This window comes from Schistocerca americana, chromosome 6 (assembly GCF_021461395.2).
Source record: "Schistocerca americana isolate TAMUIC-IGC-003095 chromosome 6, iqSchAmer2.1, whole genome shotgun sequence".
NCBI classification, from domain to species: Eukaryota; Metazoa; Arthropoda; class Insecta; order Orthoptera; family Acrididae; genus Schistocerca; species Schistocerca americana.
This window is the reverse complement of record NC_060124.1, coordinates 76,712,834-76,736,483: the sequence shown is the minus strand read 5'-3', so window position 1 is coordinate 76,736,483 and position 23,650 is coordinate 76,712,834. Positions and strand designations below refer to the sequence as shown.

The window sequence follows — 23,650 nt, the reverse complement described above, 5'->3', positions numbered from 1 at the left end:
TGAGGTTACGCCACTTCGTCTCCCAAAGCCGCAAAACCTTGCGATGTAGTACTGAATGCAGGTCAGTTGCAGAGAAGCTGATCTCCATAAGCGGTTTCCGCGTAGCCTGTATGGCCAGTCTGTAGGCAAGTTCATTGCCTGGTATTCCGACGTGACCCAGGGTCCAGACAAACAACACTGAATGACCGGACCGTTCCAGGGCATAGGTGGACTCCTGGATGGTTGCTACCAAAGGATGATGAGGGTAGCACTGGTTGATAGCTGGTAGGCTGCTCTAGGAGTCAGTACACAGAAGAAACAACTTCCCAGGGCACGAACAGATATAGCCACCAGCTCGGCAGCGAAAACACTGCAGCCATTGGTCAAGGAATGCTGCTCAATACGTCCTCCACAGACATACGCGAAGCCGACATGACCGTCAGTCATTGAGCTGTTGGTGTAAACTACTTCGTGGCCTCGGTGCATATCAATAATCGAGAGGAAATGGCAGCAGAGAGCCGCGGGATTAACTGAGTCCTTTGGACCATGTGACAGGTCCAGGCGAAGGTGCAGCCTAGGTGTACACCATGGAGGTGTATGTGAATGGACCTCAAAGTATAGGTGGTAAAGGCAAGGACTCCAGTTCGGAAAGAAGGGATCGGGCACAAACTGCAATTGGAAGCCCTGACCTTGGCGCTGACACGGGAGATGAACCGCTGTGGGTGGGATGCACTGGAGAACTACGAACGTGTGCAATGTAACTGGCGAGCAGTTGTGAACGCCTAACCTGCAATGGAGGGACTCCGGCCTCCAAAAGGACGCTGGTCACCAGACTTGTAGTAAAAGCTCCTGTCGGTAGGCGAATGCCACAGTAGTGCACTGGGTTGAGTAAACACAATGCTGAGGGTGTCGCTGAACCATAAACCACACTCCCATAGTCAAGGCGAAGGCGGGATTGAACAAGGTCTCTGTAGAGTTGCAGCAGCATAGAGTGATCTGCACCCCAGTTGGTGTTGCTCAGGCAGTGGAGGGCATTTAAGTGCTGCCAGCACTTCCGCTTAAGCTGACAAAGGTGAGGAAGCCAAGTCAATCGGGGATCGAAAACCGGTCCTAAGAATCGATATGTCTCCACTACAGCTAGCGGAGCATCATTAAGCTAAAGTTCTGGTTCTGGATGAATGGTACAATGCCGACAGAAGTGCATAACACAACGACTTTGCGGCAGAAAACTGTAAACCGTGAGCTAGAACCCATGACTGTGCCTTGTGGATGGCTCCCCGTAGGCACCGCTCAGCAACGCCAGTACTGGTGGAGCAGTACGAAATGCAGAAGTCGTCTGCATACAGAGAATGTGAGACGGATGGCCCTACAGATGCTGCTAGACCATTAATGGCCACTAAAAATAGACAGACATTCGTACAGAGCCCTGCAGGACCCCATTCTCCTGGATATGGGGGGGGAGGGGGGGGGGGGGTGGAACTATGGGAGGCACCAACTTGGACACACAAAGAACGAAGCGACATGAAATTTTGGATAAAAATTGGGAGTGGGCTTCGGAGACCCCACTCATATAATGTGGCAAGGATATGATGTTGCCAGGTGGTGTCATACGCTTTTCGTAAATCAAAAAAAGACGGCAACAAGGTGTTTGCATCTGGAAAAGGCTGTTCGGATGGCAGACTCGAGGGACACAAGATTATCAGTGGTAGAGCGTCCCTGGCACAAGCCGCTGTGTACAGTACTGAAGCAAATGATAGAGGGAAGATTTTGGAAAAGAATAATGAAACACACATTGTATTTGGAGAATTGAAGGCTTCTGACAATGTAGAAAAAGTAAATTTTTTTCCATTCTTAGTGGGGTATCAACTACAGGAATAAAGTATCTGTGCATTCTCTTTACGAGAAACATGTGTGGGTGTTCAGTACTGACAGATGGTACCAGAGGCCAAACATGGGATTGGTACAAGGCAGGGTTGTGACTACCGATATTTAATTTGTATATTGAGGAGGCAGTGGGAAAAGGAAAGGACTGTCTCAGTATACGAATCGTCTGTCACAGACACAAAATTGATTTGCTGCAGTTGACTAATGGTCACCAAATACAAACAGGAATAGAGTCAGTTGCTTACTGAAATGGAAGCTGATTGGTTGCTATAATAAGTATGTTAAAAAAGGACGAAGGAGGTGCTCTTGAAGAGGTGGACAAATTTTGCTATTAGGCTGTGATTGAAAGAGACAGCATGTACCTGCACGTGGAACAGCAAAGTTTGTCTCATGAGCTATTATATGATCCAATATCTACCAAAAAGCTGGTAGTACAATGAAACCATTCTTTTATGGAAGAAATAGAAATTGGGGTGGCTAAAAAGTAACGTTGTCTGTTCAAGACTACAATTTTATCAGAATGAATGTGGAGATAAGTACAATAAGTTAAGCAAGATGGATGACAATCAGAAAATTATTTCTTCAGTCAAATATAACGTTCATACAAATGGCACAGCTGTCTATTAAAACTACTGTTGTTGTTGTTGTTGTTGTGGTCTTCAGTCCTGAGACTGATTTGATGCAGCTCTCCATGCTAATCTATCCTGTGCAAGTTTCTTCATCTCCCAGTACCTACTGCAACCTACATCCTTCTAAATCTGCTTAGTGTATTCATCTCTTGGTCTCCCTCTACGATTTTTACCCTCCACGCTGCTCTCCAATGCTAAATTTGTGATCCCTTGATGCCTCAAAACATGTCCTACCAACCGGTCCCTTCTTCTTGTCAAGTTGTGCCACAAACTCCTCTTCTCCTCTATTCTATTCAATACCTCCTCATTAGTTATGTGATCTACCCACCTAATCTTCAGCATTCTTCTGTAGCACCACATTTTGAAAGCTTCTATTCTCTTCTTGTCCAAACTATTTATTGTCCATGTTTCACTTCCATACATGGCTACACTCCATACAAATACTTTCAGAAACGACTTCCTGACACAAATCTATACTCGATGTTAACATATTTCTCTTCTTCAGAAACGCTTTCCTTGCCATTGCCAGTCTACATTTAATATCCTCTCTACTTCGACCATCATCAGTTATTTTGCTCCCCAAATAGCAAAACTCCTTTACTACTTTAAGTGTCTCATTTCCTAATCTAATTCCCTCAGCATCACCCGACTTAATTCGACTACATTCCACTATCCTTGTTTTGCTTTTGTTGATGTTCATCTTATATCCTCCTTTCAAGACACTGTCCATTCCATTCAACTGCTCTTCCAAGTCCTTTGCTGTCTCTGACAGAATTACAATGTCATCGGCGAACCTCAAAGTTTTTATTTCTTCTCCCTGGATTTTAATACCTACTCCAAATTTTTCTTTCGTTTCCTTTACTGCTTGCTCGATACACAGATTGAATAACATCGGGGATAGGCTACAACCCTGTCTCACTCCCTTCCCAACCACTGCTCCCCTTTCATGCCCCTCGACTCTTATAACTGCTCAAATGGTTTCTGTACAAATTGTAAATAGCCTTTCGCTCCCTGTATTTTACCCCTGCCACCCCCAGAATTTGAAAGAGAGTATTCCAGTCAACATTGTCAAAAGCTTTCTCTAAGTCTACAAATGCTAGAAACGTAGGTTTGCCTTTCCCTAATCTTTCTTCTAAGATAAGTCGTAGGGCCAGTATTGCCTCACGTGTTCCCGTGTTTCTACGGAATCCAAACTGATCTTCCCCGAGGTCAGCTTCTACCAGTTTTTCCATTCGTCTGTAAATAATTCGTATTAGTATTTTGCAGCTGTGACTTACTAAACTGATAGTTCGGTAATTTTCACATTTGTCAACTCCTGCTTTCTTTGGTATTGGAATTATTACATTCTTCTTGAAGTCTGAGGGTATTGCGCCTGTCTCGTACATCTTGCTCACCAGATGGTAGAGTTTCGTCAGGACTGGCTCTCTCAATGCCGTCAGTAGTTCTAATGGAATGTTGTCTACTCCCGGGGCCTTGTTTCGACTCAGGTCTTTCAGTGGTCTGTCAAACTCTTCACATAATATTGTCCTCAAGTACATCGCCCCTGTATAGACCCTCTATATACTCCTTCCACCTTTCTGCTTTCCGCTCTTTGCTTAGAACTGGGTTTCCATCTGAGCTCTTGATATTCATGCAAGTGGCTCTCTTTCCTCCAAAGGTCTCTTTAATTTTCCTGTAGGCTGTATCTATCTTACCCCTAGTGAGATAAGCCTCCACATCCTTACATTTGTCCTCTAGCCATGCCTGCTTAGCCATTTTGCACTTCCTGTCGATCTCATTTTTGAGACGTTTGTATTCCTTTTTGCCTGCTTCATTTACTGCATTTTTATATTTTCTCCTTTCATCAATTAAATTCAATAGTTCTTCTGTTACCCAAGGATTTCTACTAGCCCTTGTCTTTTTACCTACTTGATCTTCTGCTGCCTTCACTACTTCATCCCTCATAGCTACCCATTCTTCTTCTACTGTAGTTCTTTCCCCCATTCCTATCAATTGTTCCCTTATATTCTCCCTGAAACTCTGTACAACCTCTGGTTTAGCCAGTTTATCCAGGTCCCATCTCCTCGAATTCCCACCTTTTTGCAATTTCTTCAGTTTTAAACTACAGTTCATAACCAATAGATTGTGGTCATAGTCCACATCTGACCCTGGAAATGTCCTACAATTTAAAACCTGGTTTTTAAATCTCTGTCTTACCATTAAATAATCTATCTGAAACCTGTCAGTATCTCCAGGATTCTTCCATGTATACAACCTTGTTTTATGATTCTTGAAGCAGGTGTTAGCTATGATTAAGTTATGCTCTGTGCAAAATTCTAACAGACGCCTTCCTCTTTCATTTCTTAGCCCCAATCTATATTCACCTATTATGTTTCCTTCTCTCCCTTTTCCTACTGTCGAATTCCAGTCACCCATGACTATTAAATTTTCGTCTCCCTTCACTACCTGAATAATTTCTTTTATCTCATCATACATTTCTTCAATTTCTTCGTCATTTGCAGAACTAGTTGGCATATAAACTTGTACTACTGTAGTAGGCATGGGCTTCGTGTTTATCTTGGCCACAATAATGCGTTCACTATGCTGTTTGTAGTAGCTTACCCGTACTCCTATTTTTTTATTCATTATTAAACCTGCTCCTGTGTTACTCTTATTTGATTTTGTAATTATAACCCTGTATTCACCGGACCATAAGTCTTGTTCCTCCTGCCACCGAACTTCACTAATTCCCACTATATCTAAGTTTAACCTATCCATTTCCCTTTTTAAATTTTCTAACCTACCTGCCCGATTACGGGATCTGACATTCCACGCTCCGATATGTAGAATGCCAGTTTTCTTTCTCCTGATAACGACGTCCTCCTGAGTAGTCCCCGCTCGGAGATCCGAATGGGGGACTATTTTACCTCCGGAATATTTTAACCAAGAGGACGCCATCATCATTTAACCATACAGTAAAGCTGCATGCCCTCGGGAAAAATTATGGCTGTAGTTTCCCCTTGCCTTCAGCCGTTCGCAGTACCACAACAGCAACGTCGTTTTGGTTAATGTTACAAGGCCAGATCAGTCAATCATCCAGACTGTTGCCCCTGCAACTACTATCTAATGCAAATAATCTGCACATGCAAAAATGTTACCTCAAACTTCATTACTGTATTGAATATCGCGGGCTGCAGTAAGCTGGGTTAACAGCATAAAGCATGGCGTAATCCAGTAATGGGAACCAAAAGTTGACAATAAAAAATTTGGTTGTGATTTTACATGTCAAATTATTTTGTGCATATACTTCAACAACAAGCATATGCAGCCTATGTCGTAAGTGATACCATGACTTTTTACTCTCTTTAAGATATGTTATTACAATAAATACTTTCAGAATCAATGAAAGACATACTGATACAGTAACTAGTAGTTTCACATGATAATGGTAAAAAAGAAAGGTCGATGTGAATTTTACACGTGTGCCTTAAGAATAACAACAGGACTTATACTTGCATACTCAGCTTTCTTAACATTTCTCTAAGGTCAGTATGAAGTAGCTATAACAACATTGTTCAAAATACAATTTTAAATGAACAAAGAGACAAAAGCTAGCGACTTAGCACACTGGAAAGAATTGTTTGTTAGTTACATGTTCCACAGATCATATGAACAACATTCTGTCGGAATGGTGTGGAACCAATCAGTTTATAGGGTATGTACACTTTATTTGTTCCAGTGGATAGCTACATGTTGTCAATTTATAAGTCCCTAAATCGCACACTGGTGTAAATGTAATATTAATGAACATGTTACTTTTCAGACCTACTCATGGAGCTGCACTTAAAAATAGTGTTTTTTTTTCTTTTTTCTTTTACAGGCTACACATGTTTAAATAAAAAATTATTTATGGACTAGTTGTTTTTCAGGTGAAATTATTTTCTGTTAGATTTATTACCTCTCAGACATTTTATGTTATTGGGCAAATGATAAAAATTGATCAGATGATCATAAAATGATTTTATGTTATACTTATTACTTGTTAGACATTTAATATATTTGCAGGAGCAATTAAATGGGTTAAGTTCTTAAAATATACTTCCACCATGACCTCTTCCAGGCGAACGGGTCTGTCTTTCATGCTGTCAATAAAAATGGAGAGATCTACAAGGCAAACATCAGGCCATCCAGAGAAAGAGGAAAGTGAAGGAGAAAGAAGTGTGATTCTACAGCCTTTATTCCATATGTGGGAAATGTTTCTTCAGAAATTGTCAGAACAATGAAGAAGCATAAAGTGAATGTGATCTTCTGCCAGCTGGCTAAGACAGCAGCTCTTCACATATCTGTGAAAACTGACCTGGTTTTGCGAAGATGGGTGTTCATGAAATTCTTTCTTAGACTGGTAAAAGTTATACAGGGCTAACAAATCCAACAAACTGGAAGTGACTGCACTTCACACTTCCACTGGGCATTCCATGGATCACAAGAAAGTCAAGATACTGGTCACAGCCTCATCCTATTGGCATTCAGTGGTCATGGAAGCTGTAGAAATACATTTGGCGGACCATCTGCTCAACAATGACAACAGGGTTTCTGGCCCCACAATTGGTGGAAGTCATTCATTCCAGACCTCTACTGTCAGAGGAATTATTGTTCTAGGTCTTGAATACCTCGAATTCTAGCACTGTCACACATTTCAATCATGAATCACATAATTAGTGAGCACTTTGCATTTGCTGACTTGGTGCTTGCTTTATTTTATTCTTCGATACACAAATTTTATCTGTGACTGCCACTACTGTGTCGGCTGTCTTATATGTAAAGCAGGCATATTTTACTCTGCAGTATACCACTGCATCACGTAGTTTTAGTTCAGTCATTGATTTGTGCTGAAGACTGCTTTGTGGTTAATATCTGAAATATCAGAAGATGAAATATTGCTGTCTCAGATGTATGCCTGAAAGATGATTGAATACTCTATCTGCTGGGAATAGTATAAGATATACAATGCACTACCTCTTTGATCCCATCATCACTCCAAAATCACTGGACTGTCAAATTGTCTTTTGGGAGTTTAGACAGAACTGTATAGGGGATGCTGTACAATCTGGAATCAACCAGGATGGCAATTAAAATTGTTACGTGTAGGTGAGTATTCTGGTGAAGGAGAACAACATATCTAGACTAAAGGCAACTATAATGGCTTTTTACAACTGGTTTCAGGCCCTCATTTTCACACTGCACTGTGCTCAACTGTACCTGACACTACACAGATTTACTCCTCTCCTGATACTGCTTGTAAATATAACAACTCTTAACACAGCAGAGGAGGCCTTAGCAGTGGAGGGGTGAGGCATGACCATTACCTTGGGCTGGTAAAGTGTGTTCAGTCACTCTGAAGAGTGTGTTTGTTTGTGGCTAAAATTGATTAACCCAGTTTTCTTTTACCCTGTGCCATGAAGTAATTTCTTTCAGGATTTTATATCATAAAGGTTGTGAACGTCACTGTGCACATTAACCTCGGATTGTCATTCAACATCCCAAAATTAATGAAGTGCCCAGTTTTCAGTACTTGACATCTTCCATCACAGTAGAAAGAGTGAGTATGCTAATATAACTCTCTGGAAAAAAAAAACTGTTGCTATAGAACTAGTTTAGTTTTCACATATTATGGCATCAACACACTCTCGCAGTCTGCTTAGGAATGACCATGCTGGGATGGCCAGAGTGTTTCTAATCAAAGATATATATGTGACAGTTTAAAATACACCCATCAACATTGTATGTTTTTATTTTGCACGTTCAGCTATCAACATGTCTTTATAACATTCTTATATAAATAATTTGAGATTTTACAACTTACGACTACAAAAGACTTACAAATGCTTATTCTTCTATGGCAACCACAGGTAGAGCTTTCATAATCTTATATCACTTGACCTTCCCAATGCACAGACTATTACATCTGTTCGTAAATGTCAATACCTTCTCAAAGCATGTATCTTTTCTCTGTAGTAATTTGAAATACCTGGCATGTTCACTTCAAGTAATATTGTGAATTTCCTGTTACTTATTACAAAATTGTCACAATAAAAGTTTAGCAGTAACAATTTTCAATAAAAGTACTGCAAAAACTCATTTACTATGACAGATAACTTGTTCTCGTGATATATGACCCTCCATGAATAACATTCAAGATATTACCACCACTGAAGATGTTTGATATTAATTAAGTGTATGTAACATGTAGCATCTGCTTTGTCCCATCATACAACCTACATCTTGCTATACATACAGCTCCTCTAGTTCTAGAATCAGCATCTGAGATATGGTTATTCAATTTATAGTTCACGTTATAACTACGATACACATTACCGTCTTTCACCTTGTTCAACAGTATGATGAGAACTTATTAATTACTTGTCTTCTTTTTAATTTGACCAACTAATTTGATATTTGTATCACTAATTCAACTCAACAGAGACAACAATGATCAAGGAAGGAGATCCTATATCAAATGGCCAAAAGTTTATTTGATTACACACAGATATTATAATAAAGTCATCATATTCTATTAAAGGTGCTCACAGACATCAAGCAATAGCTTTTCTGGCATAATTCACATCATGAATAATATTTTCCTATGATACAAACATTTGCAAATACTACATTTTTGCTCAAATCTGATGAATACTAACAAAAAAGAGCCAAAGACCAAGGGTGAACCCAGGCATTCAATATGTGTCAAGATTACCTGAAATATATAGTGTCACCTTGAAAGTTAGGGTTATCACTGTCACATGGTCACAGTCCAATTACTTATTTCCCAAATCAGGATAACTAAATATTTCCAAATTGAATACATTTTAATTTATGTTTTCCACCATTTCAGGCTTTTTTCTTTGCATGCATATTTTCACTACATAAGTTCTAAAAAATTATATGCACATTGCAATTGATGATTTTACATTTCTGTTTTTATGCCTTGTGTGTTTTGCAGCACTTGTGTAACAGAAAAATACTAAACTTATGTGAAAGAGAAAAAAATAAAATGATTCAATGATTATACAGGATTTTAAAATAAAAATTTATTTTCAAGTATTGTTCTATTTACATAACAGCACTTAACTTCAGAAACATGAAATATAATTAAGTGTCAGATTAAAAAAAAGTTTTATAGTGCAATAAAATAACTGGACTAGAAAATATTTGCTAGTGAAAAATACAAAGCTTGAAACTAAAAAAGAATTCTTGAAATTCATAAACAATACTAATTACAGTTACATTTACCCATTCTTTTTCACTCAACCGCCTCTCTAGAAACAAAACCAGTGATTCTGTATGGCAGCCAACTATCTGTTAGTGTCATGCCACCATCACTTCGGGTAGCTTGTTCTTATGCATGCAAAACATAGTGACACAAACAGCAATTCAGTTTTCACTCTTGACAGCGAAATAAAACACCAGAAGAGACATGCAGCATTATTGAAGTTATTATGCAAAATTATGAAAGTAAAACATCTTAAACAAAGAAAGCAAACAGACTACCACATCATATTTAAAATAGTAGCAACCATCAAGTCAAACAATTTTCACCTCAAAGTTGAATCACAGGAATGTCAGTTGGAATTAATATACCTCACAGGCTGTAAGGAACACTCTTCTTCCTCCTTTTGTCCACAAAAAATGCAAATCTACTAAAAGCTACTGTACCAAAAACTTTAAATGGGTAAAAAACATAAAAGCAATTGTTGAGATACAAACACTGGAACCAGTAAAGATATTCCACTCATTTTATACAGGAGGCATTGAACAGTGGATAGGAACATAAACAAGAATGAGAAAATAGTAGCCTGAATAAGACTTGGTGCCACAGATGGGAATGGATGGTGGAAGGGCGAAGAGTTAGAGCATTATCTTCACTTGCAGTAACTCTTTCAGTCTTGACTTTTATTTTAATTTTTAAATCCCAATTTTTTTTCCTATATTTGATGTCTTATCTCAGAAAAAACTGTGCACAACCATCTCTTTCCTTCAGGATCGAGCTCTTTAATTAAAGTGTGCCTTCAATCTGTCTCTTCCAGTTCTTCCTAGCTACCAGTGAAAATACATAAGGAGTTTGAAGGTTTTAGGGGTGCTTTATTGGACTCAAACATCCAACAATCCAAACAATACAACTTCTTTGAGCAAGTATACGGGAAACTTTCGGAAGAGTAATAATTTTGTTGTTGCACCAATACTGCCACATGTGCCCAGAACCTAGTCGCACAAAATATTTGTCAGCTCTGAAACTGAAAAATGAAATCTAGGCTTCAATGTCCTGTTGACTTTGTGGTCACAGAAGATTAAGTACAATCCTCTGACTGTAAATGTATGGAGCAGACAACTGGCTGAAGCCTGTTTGAAGAAACTATTCATCTGAAATTACTTGGGGAAACCATGGAAAACCTAACTCAGGATGGCCATACACAGATTTGAACATGGCTTTTCCAATATAGGAGTACAGTGTCTTAACAACTATGACACTTCATTTGGTAGCAAAAAACTGTAATTTATTTATGGTAAATCATAGCTGATGTTAGCATGGAAGATGAAATGTGAAAGAAATTTTACACTTCATGTATGTTGCAACAAAAGGCTCTGTCTGTTCGAGAAAACTGCCTCACAGTCACAGGTACAAATAATAAATGAGAGGACTGTACAAGGCTTGAGGGAGAAGGGGGAAGGGGGATGGGGGGGAGGAGAAAAGATTTGTTTCACTTTGGGTTCAATAGACACAATTTTTTGTTACTGTGTTGGCATGCTTGGCTCGAAATACATTTTGACTTGGCGACCCTACTGGATGTTTGCTTTTCCAGTCAACTGTCAAAAAGATAGCATTTGTTTTGGCATGCTCACTGATATCTAGTCTGTAGACTTAATGGAACAAATAATTTGCATTCAATTTAATTTACGAAGGCATAAAACTGCACCACCACACCAAAAACGTTCAATGTTACTTTAGTAAATATTGTCTGGACCAAATAATAATTTACAAATGTTTCCAAGAAGTCAGAGAAGATGCTGAAAATAATGAGAGCTTTCAACATCCCAGCACATTAGCAAACAACAAAAACCCCAAAAAATGAAGAACATGATTACTGAGTTGAAAGGTTCTCAAGCATCGTGAAAACTGTGCAATATTCTACAAGGGAGGTGCTCATCATCTTCAGGTGTGACAGTAGGGAGTTGCAGCGGCTCACCAAGCTGTACAGTTGTTTACCAGAAAATAGCAGGTAGCAAGACACGAGGCTAAGGTGCCAGTGTAGGGAATATACAAATCCAGATCACCCAGCTGCAGAAATGAGCTGCAGCCTTTGCATGCATGACACAGGAAAGCCCAGCTGCAATCTGCAGACCCCACTGTAAACATGTGGGCAAGGTGTTGGTATCTAGGCCAGCTGCCCCAGCTTTCAACCCCTTTGGTGCGATCTCATTGAATTCATTGCTCTGCGACTGATATGTCTCGGTGCCAAATCATTACATAGAGGTTGCTGATGCTGTCCACATTTTGTGTCACTCATGCCAGACAATTATTTTTAGATGTGTTGAGCATACAACTTATGGCAGCAAAATTTGTGCTGAGACTGTTGAATTTTGACCAAAAGCTGTGTCAAATGAATGTCAAGCTGCAGTTACTGAATCAACAAATGCTCAAATGAGAAGTAACTGGTGATGAACGTAATTTCAAAACCAAGACACAATCATCCCCACGTAAGCTTCCTACTGGCCTAAGATTGGAAGAATAAAAGGGGGGGGAGGGGCATTTGTAAGTTTGATCCTTTACAAAGGGCAGGCTTACTATGTTCTTTGATTTTAATGGTGTAGAGATTAGTTTTGCCACTATGTCACACAGCGAATAGAGAACACAACATGGAACTTTTATTGCATTTGCATGAAAGTTTCCAAGGAAAATTCTTGGGTTTGTGTGAAACAAATCATGGCAACTGCAACATGATAGTGTTCCAGATTACACTTTAATGTTTGTTCATAATTTTTCTTTTCCTTTCTTCTTACAAAAACAACTTTATAATGCCTCAGCACCAGTATTCAATAAACAAACACATGTGACTTCATCCTATTACTGGAGCCAAAAAGAAGTGTAACAATGTTCCGTAAGTGTTTCAAAGATTGGAAAAGGCATTGGTATAAATACATATAATCTCACAGGGAGTACTCTTAAGGCAACAACATTAATATTGACCAATAAATAATGATTTTTGATGGAAACAAAAATTCTGCAGATATTTTGTTCAAATTTTATGTGCGTGATGACAAGATCAGTTAATTCTCCTTAAACACTAGTTGCAAAGCCTAGAGAAACACTTCAAAGCTTAGGCTTATCACAATTCAGCAAGACATACAAAAAAGGACATTAATATCACCAGCCACTGATAAAACACCTGCTTGTTGGATGTTTGTTGCTAGAGGAACAACCCCAAAGCTTGTAAACTACATGCCACCTGTCTTCACATCAAACCTTTCACTCACAACAAGGATGAGGTGGTGAACAGAAAACATATCAGAATTTAAGAAGCTGAAACACAAAGGAAAAGACAGAGATCACTGAGCATGCCTTTTTTTAGAACACTAAAGTGTCCACTACCATATTTTACAGACTATAAAAGGCACTTTTTTCATCGAAAAATTGCCTTCAAAATTCAGGTGCATCTCATACTCAAAATTAATGTAAAAATGTCCAGTGTTCAATTTAAAATTTCCATCAGTCTTAAAAGTGGTCATATATTCCATGCCACAGGAAGCCTCTTTCTATCTGACAACACTGGATTCAACTGGCAGCAGCAGTGCACCAGTGTGACGCGGGGATTCACAAGTTTGCTAACACTGTTACCCTCCCGAACAGCCAACGCAAACCCAGTACACTGCCTAGCCTATGATGCATCATTGCAGTCTACAGTCCCGGTGAACCTAGATTGTAAGTGATTTGTGTATCGTTAACAGAATAATATTTTTGTTAGTAGCTAGCTTTGAAATGGAAAAAAGTAAAAGGTATTCATAGGATGCAGGCTATAAATCAAAAGTTACAGTATATGCAGAAGAATATGGAAACGGAGCAGCTGAATGGCATTTTGGCCCTCTATCAACAGAAAAAACCATTTGCGACTGGCAGGCTACTGAAGAAGAACCGAAAAAAATGAGGAAGACTAAATGTGCAAATAGAGGACTGAATGCAAAATGGCCAAAACTGGAAGATGACACATTAAAACGGATTCAGGGAGGCCATCAAAATGGCAGTGGAATTAACGCAAAAATTATTCAAATACACACTCTTCAGCTATTGCTACAGATTTATGAAGCATGATGGACTTAGCATGCAAACTAAAACCAAAATATTTCAGAAAATGGCACAAGAGTATGAAGAGGAAATATTGTCTTTCCAATGCCTTATTATTCAACATTGAAAGAAAACTAATGTTGAACTAAGCCAAATAGCGAACATGGATAAAACTCCTGTGACATTGGATGTGCTGAGTAACAGATCTATTGCCACGAAAGGCACTAAAATTGTAACTATAAAAACAAATGGACATGAAAAAATTAACTACACTGTTGTACTTTAATGCTGTGCTGATGGTACTAAACTTAATTCAATGATCATTTTCAAGCACAAAACAATGTCAAAACCTTCAGAAATTTCACCAGCTGGTGGTGTTCATGTACATGGCAAGAGCTGCATGGATGACGCTGGTATGCAATTATAGATGAACAGAATGTGGGAGAGAATTAAAGGTGCGTTACTGAAGAAGAGTTCTATTTCTGTGCAAGATCAGTTTCATGGCCATTTGAATAATTCGGTGAAAGAGAAGCTGGGGCACAGAAATACAGAACTTGCTGTTATTTTGTGAGAATTTCACAACTGCGACCTCTTCATGTCACGATAAATAAACCATTTAAAGTGTATACAAGAGAGGACTGGAAAAAAATGGGTGACGGATGAAACCCAACATGAACGCATGCCTAAAAGGAGGTGTAAAATGACCTACAATCAAACAAGTGTGTCAGTGACAAAATACTCGTGGCCTAGTGTGAGAGAAGACATTATTATTAAATATTTCAAAAGTATGGCAGTGGCAGTGAAAACCATCTCACATATGAAAAGGACGATGATGATGATGGTGATGGTGATAACGACGACGACAAAGAAGAAGAAGAAGAAGAAGAAGAAGAAGAAAGTCCACATGACGACTTTCAGGGATTTTAAAGGTCAGTTCAGTTTTATAAACTGAGATTATTTTTTTAAATCTGACTTTGCAATCTAATAATAAAGATGGTAAAAATGTTATTTTTTTGAATAACTGCCAAAAAATCGTGGTACGTCTTATACCCAATAGCGTCTTGCAGCGTGTAAAATAAGGTATAGCATGAATTTAATGTTACAGAAGAAAGGAAGGAAGATTAGGGTTTAACGTCCCATCGACAATGAGGTCATTAGAGACAGAGTACAAGCTCAGATTAGGGAAGGACAGGAAGTGAAACTGGCCACATCCTTTCAAAGGAACCATCCTGGCATTTTCTTTAAGCACTTTCACGAAACCACTGAACACCTAAACCTCATTTGCTGGACTGGAATTTGAACCACTGTCTCCCTGTGCGTCCAGAGTCTTACTGCTGTGCCACCTCACTCAGCATCTAGGGTTCAAGGACCTCCACTACATGGTAAGAGCTTACCTTCAATCATTCCACTGTTTGTATTCAAGTATTTCCTTTACTGCAACAACTGTTAAGATAAATAATAACACTTATCAGTCTACACACCTTTGTCACCAGAGCAAGATGAAGTATGACCACTTGGAGAATATCCAACTACAACCATGTCCTTTTTCTCTCTAGTTTGCAACATTCCAATACAGTCCTTTTCTAATGAATCAATATCATCTGAGTCTTTGTCGCAGTATCCTCTCTTGATGTCATCTGTTGTTTCAACAATGTCAACATCTGCCCCTTTTAAAGATGAGCTTGGAAGTACCAAACTGCCATTTATATCTGAGTAGTGATTGAATTTAAAACTGGAATCTAGCAAGGTCTCCTGATCCTGTTTCAGTCTTTTTTCTTCACACTCTTTTTCATATTCTTGTAATATGCGTATCTGCTCCTCTTCTGAAAGCTCTATGTTGGGTCCAAAGTCTTGTTCTGTAAGAAGTCCAGTGAAAGCATTGTTGTGAAGAACTAATTCAAATTAAATGATGCCATTAATACACTTATTTCAGTCATAATTACAAAAAGTTGATACAGTCTGACAAAAGCATTAATTTACTAGAAATTAACATTAATAATACTAATATTTATTACAAATTCTGATGAGCCTTGGAAAAATTTACATTGATTTATGACTAGAGATTCTACTAAAATGAGCTATAGTTGGCTTCCTGCACGTCGTACTTCATTCATTAGCAAGCAAAGCAGTGAAAATAATATAAATCTACTAGTTCTTACACTACACATTGTGTCTAATTGAGTGTTTGTTAGTTTCACGTTCCATGGATCATTTGCTCGATAAATCATAAGGATGTGGAATGAGTCATTTTACATTCATATCACAAATTTATATGTAAATATGGCTACATGTTGAATGTGTGGCTTCGACAAGTATGAACTACACACCTCCGCCATCGCAAGTTCTTTGACGTTGAACCTAACGGCCCATGCCATCTTGCTTGTTCAGTTCGCTGTATGATTCGTTGTAACAGGATGTCTGTATGAAACATACTGAGTATTACAGAAATGAGTGTGTTTCCTTGGCCTACAACCCAACAGCAATCCCATAGTGATAAACCTGAGCAAGAATTCGCACGCCATTTCCTCGTAGTGCAAGTATTTTTGCATCTACCGCACCAGTTTTGTTTATGCCTTAATTCGTTCTGCTTGGACATGTATCCTGCTGTGCAGCACATGGATATCGAAGCTCCTGCACCTACAACGGGACATTTCATCACTTCACCACCATTTGGATTCTACAAAACATTTCCTGCAGTCTCATTGCCTCTACACTTTCACCATTTGACAGTGCAACAAGTGACTGCAGACTCAGGTTTTGCCTCTGCAGTGAGTGTGCAGTGGCACGTGCATTTCAAAAATGATAATGAGGAGAGCAATGTTCCTGCATTTCATCATGCTGATGTGGGTTCTGCATTTCATGCACAAACTATGTATCAGACGCCGGGCAACCGTTACAACAGTGCCGTGTACAACCTCGCCTTTGTTAGGACAGATCACATGTACCGATTGGCTCCTGAAGCACCTGAGTGCTTTGCCACTTCACTGGTTTACAGAGTGGATAATGTCAAGTGTATATCACAAACATTTCCAGGCCCGTTTCTGTCCCCAGTGACCATTCGGCCCCTCAGTGCACTTTAAGGGACCTCACCTGATGTGGTTGGTTGGTTGGTTTTGGGAAAGAGACCAGACAGCGTGGTCATCGGTCTCATCGGATTAGGGAAGGATTGGGAAGGAAGTCGGCCGTGCCCTTTCAGAGGAACCATCCCGGCATTTGCCTGGAGTGATTTAGGGAAATCACGGAAAACCTAAATCAGGATGGCCGGACGCGGGATTGAACCGTCGTCCTCCCGAATGCGAGTCCAGTGTTTAACCACTGCGCCACCCCGCTCGGTCTCACCTGATGTGAACAATGTGCTGGGCAGAGGGTTCAATGAACCACCTTCAAGCTGTCTCTCGACCATTCCACTCTTGAACGGCACACAGAAAAAACGAGAACTTAAATTTTTCGGTGCGAGCCCTGGGTCCTCTTATTTTATCGTGATGATCATTTGCCCCTATGTAGGTGGGTGCCAAAAGAATGTTTTCACACTCGGAGGAGAAAACTGGTGATTGAAATTTCATGAGAAGATCCTGTCACAAAGAAAAATGCCTTTGTTTTAATGACTGCCACTCCAATTCATGTATCACGTCTGTGGCACTATCTTTCCTATTTCGCGATAACACAAAATGAGCCGTCCTTCTTGTGAACTATTTCAATATCATCCGTCGGTCCCACCTGATATGGATCCCACAGCGCACAGTAATACTCCAGAATAGGGCAGACAAGTGTGGTGTAAGCAGTCTCTTTAGTAGATGTGTTGCTCCTTCTAAGTGTTCTTACAATGAATCGCAGTCTTTGATTTGCTCTACCCCCAACATTATCTACGTGATTGTTCCAACTTAGGTTATTTGTAATTGTAATCCCTAAGTATTTAGTTGAATTTACATCCTTCAGACATGTGTGACTTACCGCGTAATCGAAATTTAGCAGATTTCTTTTAGTACTCATGTAATTAACGTCACACTTTTCTTTTTCAGGGTCAACTGCCACTTTTCGCACCACACAGATCTCATATTGCAATTTGTTTTGGTCATCTGATGACTTTACAAGACGGTAAATGACAGCAACATCTGCAAATAATCTAAGAGAGCTACTCGGATTGTCTCCTATGTTGTTAATATAGATCAGGAGAAATAGAGGGCCTATAACACTTCCTTGGGGAATGCCGGATATTACTTCTGTTTTACTCGATGATGTTCCGTCTATTACTACGAACTGTGAACTTTCTGACAGGAAATCACGAATTCAGCCGCACAACTGGGGCAATATTCCATAGGCACTCAGTTTAGTTAGAAGATGCTTGTGAGGAATGGTGTTGTCTTCCATCCCCCCAACTACCACAAGTAAACTTGCAGGGATTTTGACTGCAGCCGTTCACCCACTCGCTTTTCACGTGGTGCTGGCCATGCCTTCCGCATCGGACTTCCGGGCCACGAACATTGCATGACAGTTCTACAGCATCATTTACTAGTGGTTCGGTACCATTCTCATCCGCTCCGACAGACTGTTCGCTCGCAACCTATGCAGTGCCATCTGCATTGACTGTGCCGGTCCAGCATCCACATGATACAAGGGACTCAGATACAGAACTAGCTCCGCCTTTGTCATCACCACCAGGCTGCTTACCGACCCTGTCCCCGCTATCCGAGGACAACCCAGCAATGTGGTTTACACTGGTGGAGAACTTGTTCAAACTGTACCACATCAACAACAATTCAGAATTCCTGTGCCTCATGACTCAACTGCACGGGCACACAGACCTGATCTGCGACCTATTTCTGATGCTGCCGCTAACTTCGAAACACGATTTTTCAAAACAGACTATCATTGAGCACCTCTAGTGTTTCCCACAAGAGGTCATTCTTTGAATACTGTACGAGAAACATCTCGGCGAGCACACCCCATCTCAGCTTTGGCACCAGTTACAGCTCCTGGTCAGGGACCAGATGATGCCAGACGAAACCCTGCGGTCGGCGTGGTTATCAAAACTGCCTGCAGATCTCCAGGTTCATCTCCTCCCCCACTCCCTGGAATCCATCGGTTCACATCTGCAGATGGCTGGCCAGGTCTATTTGCTCCCCCACCAGTGCCACCAGCAGGAGCTCGCACAACAGGTTGGCACTCCTGCACCAGTAGCTCGCCTGGCTGCAGGCACGGGCAGGCTGAGCTCTGACCCCCAGAGTACTGCGCCACCTGGCACTCAGCAGGCGCACTCTTTGCCCACTGAGGCACTGCATATCGCACCTGTGCCGACCACCCCAGTGTACGAACCCAAACACATATAGAGGTTGAACGGCCGTCTCCTCTCCCAAAGTATCCTCACTGTCGGTCCGTATTCAGTGATGACGCAAAAAAATGAGTTCCACATCACGATAGTAAAGGACACTCTCTCATCAAACAGGGTCAAGATCAACACTGAGAAACTGCAATTGCGTCAACAATATGTCCAATTCTTGTTGTACACCGTCTCGGCCACCTGTATACATCCCCCTGAATCGAAGGTGCAATCAATCTTATCCATGTCACTCCATACCGCATACATAGAGCTCTGTTGGTTCCTAGGAATGATAAACTACTACTGTTGTCATTTGCCTGCAGCAGCTAATACCCTGGTTGCCCTCACTAGCACCCTCACCAGCAACCAAACTTCAGGGACGCGCCCCATTCTGTGGACGGAACCAATGCGCATAGCCTTCCAGGCCCTGAAAGACTCTCTCGCACTCATCCAATCTCGGATGCTGAACTCTCATCACCATGGATGCCAGTGACTCTGCGGTAGGTGCGGTCCTAAAACACCACCACAATGATGTGGTTACGCCGCTTCAGTTCTTTTTGAAGAAACTTTCACTCCGCCCAACAAAAATACTCAGCCTTTGACCGCAAACTTTTAGCAGATTATGAGGCAGTGAAACACTACTGCTCTGATGTCGAGGGCCGACCTTTCCTCATCCTCACCGACCATAAACCAATAGCAGATGCCATATGCAACTCTCCTCTCAACCCCCCCCCCCCCCCCCCAATGCTTTCAGTATTTCGATTTCATCTCTCAGTTCTCTACCGACATCCGCCATATCAAAGTTGCCGAAAAAATCGTTGCAGATTTCCTTTCGCGCATTACTACCATCTCAACAGTCGTCCACCTTTCCGAGCTTGTCCCCCTACAGAACCAGGCTGACGATACACGGCAACTTGTCAACAGCACCTCCACTTCACTGTCTTTCACTACATCAAAATTCACCGGTGTTGGAAAGGAAGTCTGATGTGACTTCTCCACCGGCACCCCCCCTCCCCTCGCCACCATTCAGTGTTTGACAGACTACATTCTTTAGCAAAACCCAGAATTAATACATTGACACACCTCATATCCAAACGATTCATGTCATGAGACACAACGTATGATTGTCAGACCTGGACCCGGAACTGCTTCACCTGCCAGCACAACAATGTCACCAGGCACACTGTTCCACCTGTCTGCTAACTTGACAGTCCATCTGGCTGCTTTCTCCACATACACCTAGACCTCATTGGTCCCCTTCCCCCCCCCTCAAAGGGCTTCTGTTATGTTCTTTCTTGCATCGATCGTTTATCTCAGTGGGTAGAGGCCGTACCTCTCACCAACATAACAGCCGAAACCGTGACTAAGGCTTTTGTTTCTTCCTGGATTTCCTGCTTCGGCTGCCCCACTACAGTCACCACCAACCAATGCCGGCAGTCTGAATCAGCACTCCTTGACCAACTCTGCCAGCTGTGGGGTATCAACAAATGTCACACGACTGCCTACTACCCCCAACCATACAGACTGGTAAAATGATGGCATCGCACTTTCAAGACAGCACTGCAGTTTCATGGCTGTCTTTGGACCGAGCCCCTCCCGTGGGTACTCCTCGGCCTATGGTCACCATACAAACCAGATATCAAGAGCACCACGTATGAGTTCGTCTGTGGTGAAAACACTGGCCTCTTCCCTGGGGAGCTGTTACAGCCTACCTCCCCCAACAAACCCACCCTCCTTCCCGACATCATAAGCTGGATCCGAATTCATTTTGCAAACATTTCCATGTCCCCCTGTCCAGCCATATCCCCCCACTCCCCCGACTCCTATGTGCCCTCTGATCTACCTTCATGCAAGTTTGTTTTTCTCCGGAACAGCACTGTCCGGGCCCCACTTGCCCTACCATATTCAGGCCCATATGAGGTCATAAACCGTACCACTAACACGATGGACATCCGGGCTAATGATTTGCCGCTCACTGTTTCTCTCCACTGCGTGAAACTGGGACACCTCAAACCAGCAACTTTCACACCTGACGACATTATGCAGCCTCTCAGCACTGAGGACCACTGCAGCCCTCACCTGAACATGCGTCTGCGACACCAAAACTGTTCCTTGGGTTCTCGCCCTCTCTACGTCCTCCCCCCTACTGCCTCTAGTGGTTCTACAAACTTATGTACCGCCCAAACGTGTGGAGGATGTCAATATCCTCATTAATGACAACCACATCTTCATCCTGCTGCAAGACAACTTGTCCCACCCAACCAGGGCCCAGTTCGTCAGTCAATTAACCACTCCAGCGTTGGGTTGACTACATGCTTCTCTGAGCTACGTAACCCCCTTAGGGAGGGTTACAGTTCGAAAGCTGCCAGCCGATCACATAGGGGACACAATCACTCCTGACACTGCTCCATCTTCACAGGCGGGCCAATGCCTCGTCTGCCCACATCACCTACAAAAGTTCCACATCGATCTCCCAGCGTGGTCCCTGCTGCAACAACCTCCGGAGATGGGCATCCCCATCAAATCACTACCATCTCCCTCATCACCTACACCGCTGTACACGCCCCCATTCCACTGCACTCAAACCGTACTCCGCACTGTGGAGCAGGGGGGCTGGGGCGCAGGGGAGGTCTGTGTGGCATTGACAAGTACAAACTACATAGCTCCGACACCGCAAGTTCTTTGACTCTGAACCTAACGGCCCATGCCATCTTGATTGTTCAGTTCGCTACATGATTTGTTGTAATATGGACGTCTGTATGAAATATACTGAGTATTACAGAAATGAGAGTGTTTCCTTGGGCTACAACCCAACAGAAATCCCACCAATGTTTATAATATTTACAGTATTCCTTGTCCTTTTTAAATTTTGTCATGAATGTCCTGTCATAAGAAAGCCATTTAAATGTAGAACCTATTTTGAAGGGGCAAAACTTAGGTAGAAACAATAAAATCCCCATTAAACAGGATAATTCACCTTTCTAAGCTGATGGAGCAACATTACTGAATCAATATAGGCATTGCCATTCACCAGTTTCAACAGGTTTTCTTTTAATTTGATGGATGGTGGTCTGGCATGTGTTATCAATAAATAATAATGACAAATAAGATGCTTTTTAGCCTTATATAAATGTATATTTACAACAGAAGTGGCGCAACAATTTTTTAAAAATACATGTGCTATTTAATAGGAGGTCATCTACATTTTAAGCGACTGCCATCCACTGGAAGTATCTGCAGAAATGGAAGAAACTGACTGTAGAGGTGAATAATAGATGTACTTTACTACAAAACTATAAGGAAAATGTAAAACTATTATTTTTTAATCACCATATTAGTTTTTAATTACCCAGAAAATGTAACGTAAGTAATGGTATTTCAACATCCCAAAAATTGTCAGGGAAAGTTGAAATGATCTTGCAATAAGTTACTATTGTTATACTTTTATTCGATTAAAAAAAAATCAGTACAGAAGAAAATGTCTTACCAAGTAAATATACCTATGCTTTATTTTTAAATGATGAAATGATAACCTATAATATCTGGCAATGAGTTAATGATTTTAATACTATTACATTGAATACTTTCTTGAATCACAGTTAAAAACTACCTTCCCTACCCTCTGGCTCCTAACCTTGTAACCGACCCCGGTGTAAAACCTGTCCCATGCACCCTCCCACCACCCACCACCACCTACTCCAGTCCTGTAACCCGGAAGGTGTACACGATCAAAGGCAGAGCCATGTGTGAAAGCACCCACGTGATTTACCAACTGACCTGCCTACACTGTGAAGCTTTCTATGTGGGAATGACCAGCAGCAAACTGTCCATTCGCATGAATGGACACAGGCAGACAGTGTTTGTTGGTAATGAGGATCACCCTGTGGCTAAACATGCCTTGGTGCACGGCCAGCACATCTTGGCACAGTGTTACACCGTCCGGGTTATATGGATACTTCCCACTAACACCAACCTGTCAGAACTCCGGAGATGGGAACTTGCCCTTCAGTATATCCTCTCTTCTCGTTATCCGCCAGGCCTCAACCTCCGCTAATTTCAAGTTGTCGCCGCTCATACCTCACCTGTCTTTCAACAACATCTCTGCCTCTTTACTTCCGCCTCGACTGACATCTCTGTCCAAACTCTTTGCCTTTACAAATGTCTGCTTGTGTCTGTGTATGTGCGGATGGGTGTGTGTGTGTGTGTGTGTGTGTGTGTGTGTGTGTGTGTGTGTGTGTGTGCGCGCGCGAGTGTTTTCCCCCGTAAGGTAAGTCTTTCCACTCCCGGGATTGGTATGACTCCTTACCCTCTCCCTTAAAACCCACATCCTTTCGTCTTTCCCTCTCCTTCCCTCTTTCCTGATGAAGCAACCGTGGGTTGCGAAAGCTTGAATTCTGTGTGTGTGTGTGTTTGTGTTTGTTTGCGTGTCTATCAACATACCAACGCTTTCGTTTGGTAAGTTACATCATCTTTGTTTTTAGACATATTTTTCCCACGTGGAATGTTTCCCTCTATTATATATATTAC

The 23,650-nt window shown here is 41.4% G+C and overlaps 1 protein-coding gene across 1 annotated transcript in view; it reads right to left on the bottom strand.

Annotated features, from left to right (window-relative positions):
• LOC124619233 (BSD domain-containing protein 1-like) overlaps nucleotides 1–23,650 on the bottom strand; it is an 84,751-nt gene that overhangs the window by 4,876 nt on the left and 56,225 nt on the right. Inside the window, exon 8 of the mRNA XM_047145475.1 lies at nucleotides 15,288–15,662. Coding sequence (XP_047001431.1) covers nucleotides 15,288–15,662 — 375 coding nt within the window. The remainder of the gene's footprint in view (nucleotides 1–15,287; nucleotides 15,663–23,650) is intronic.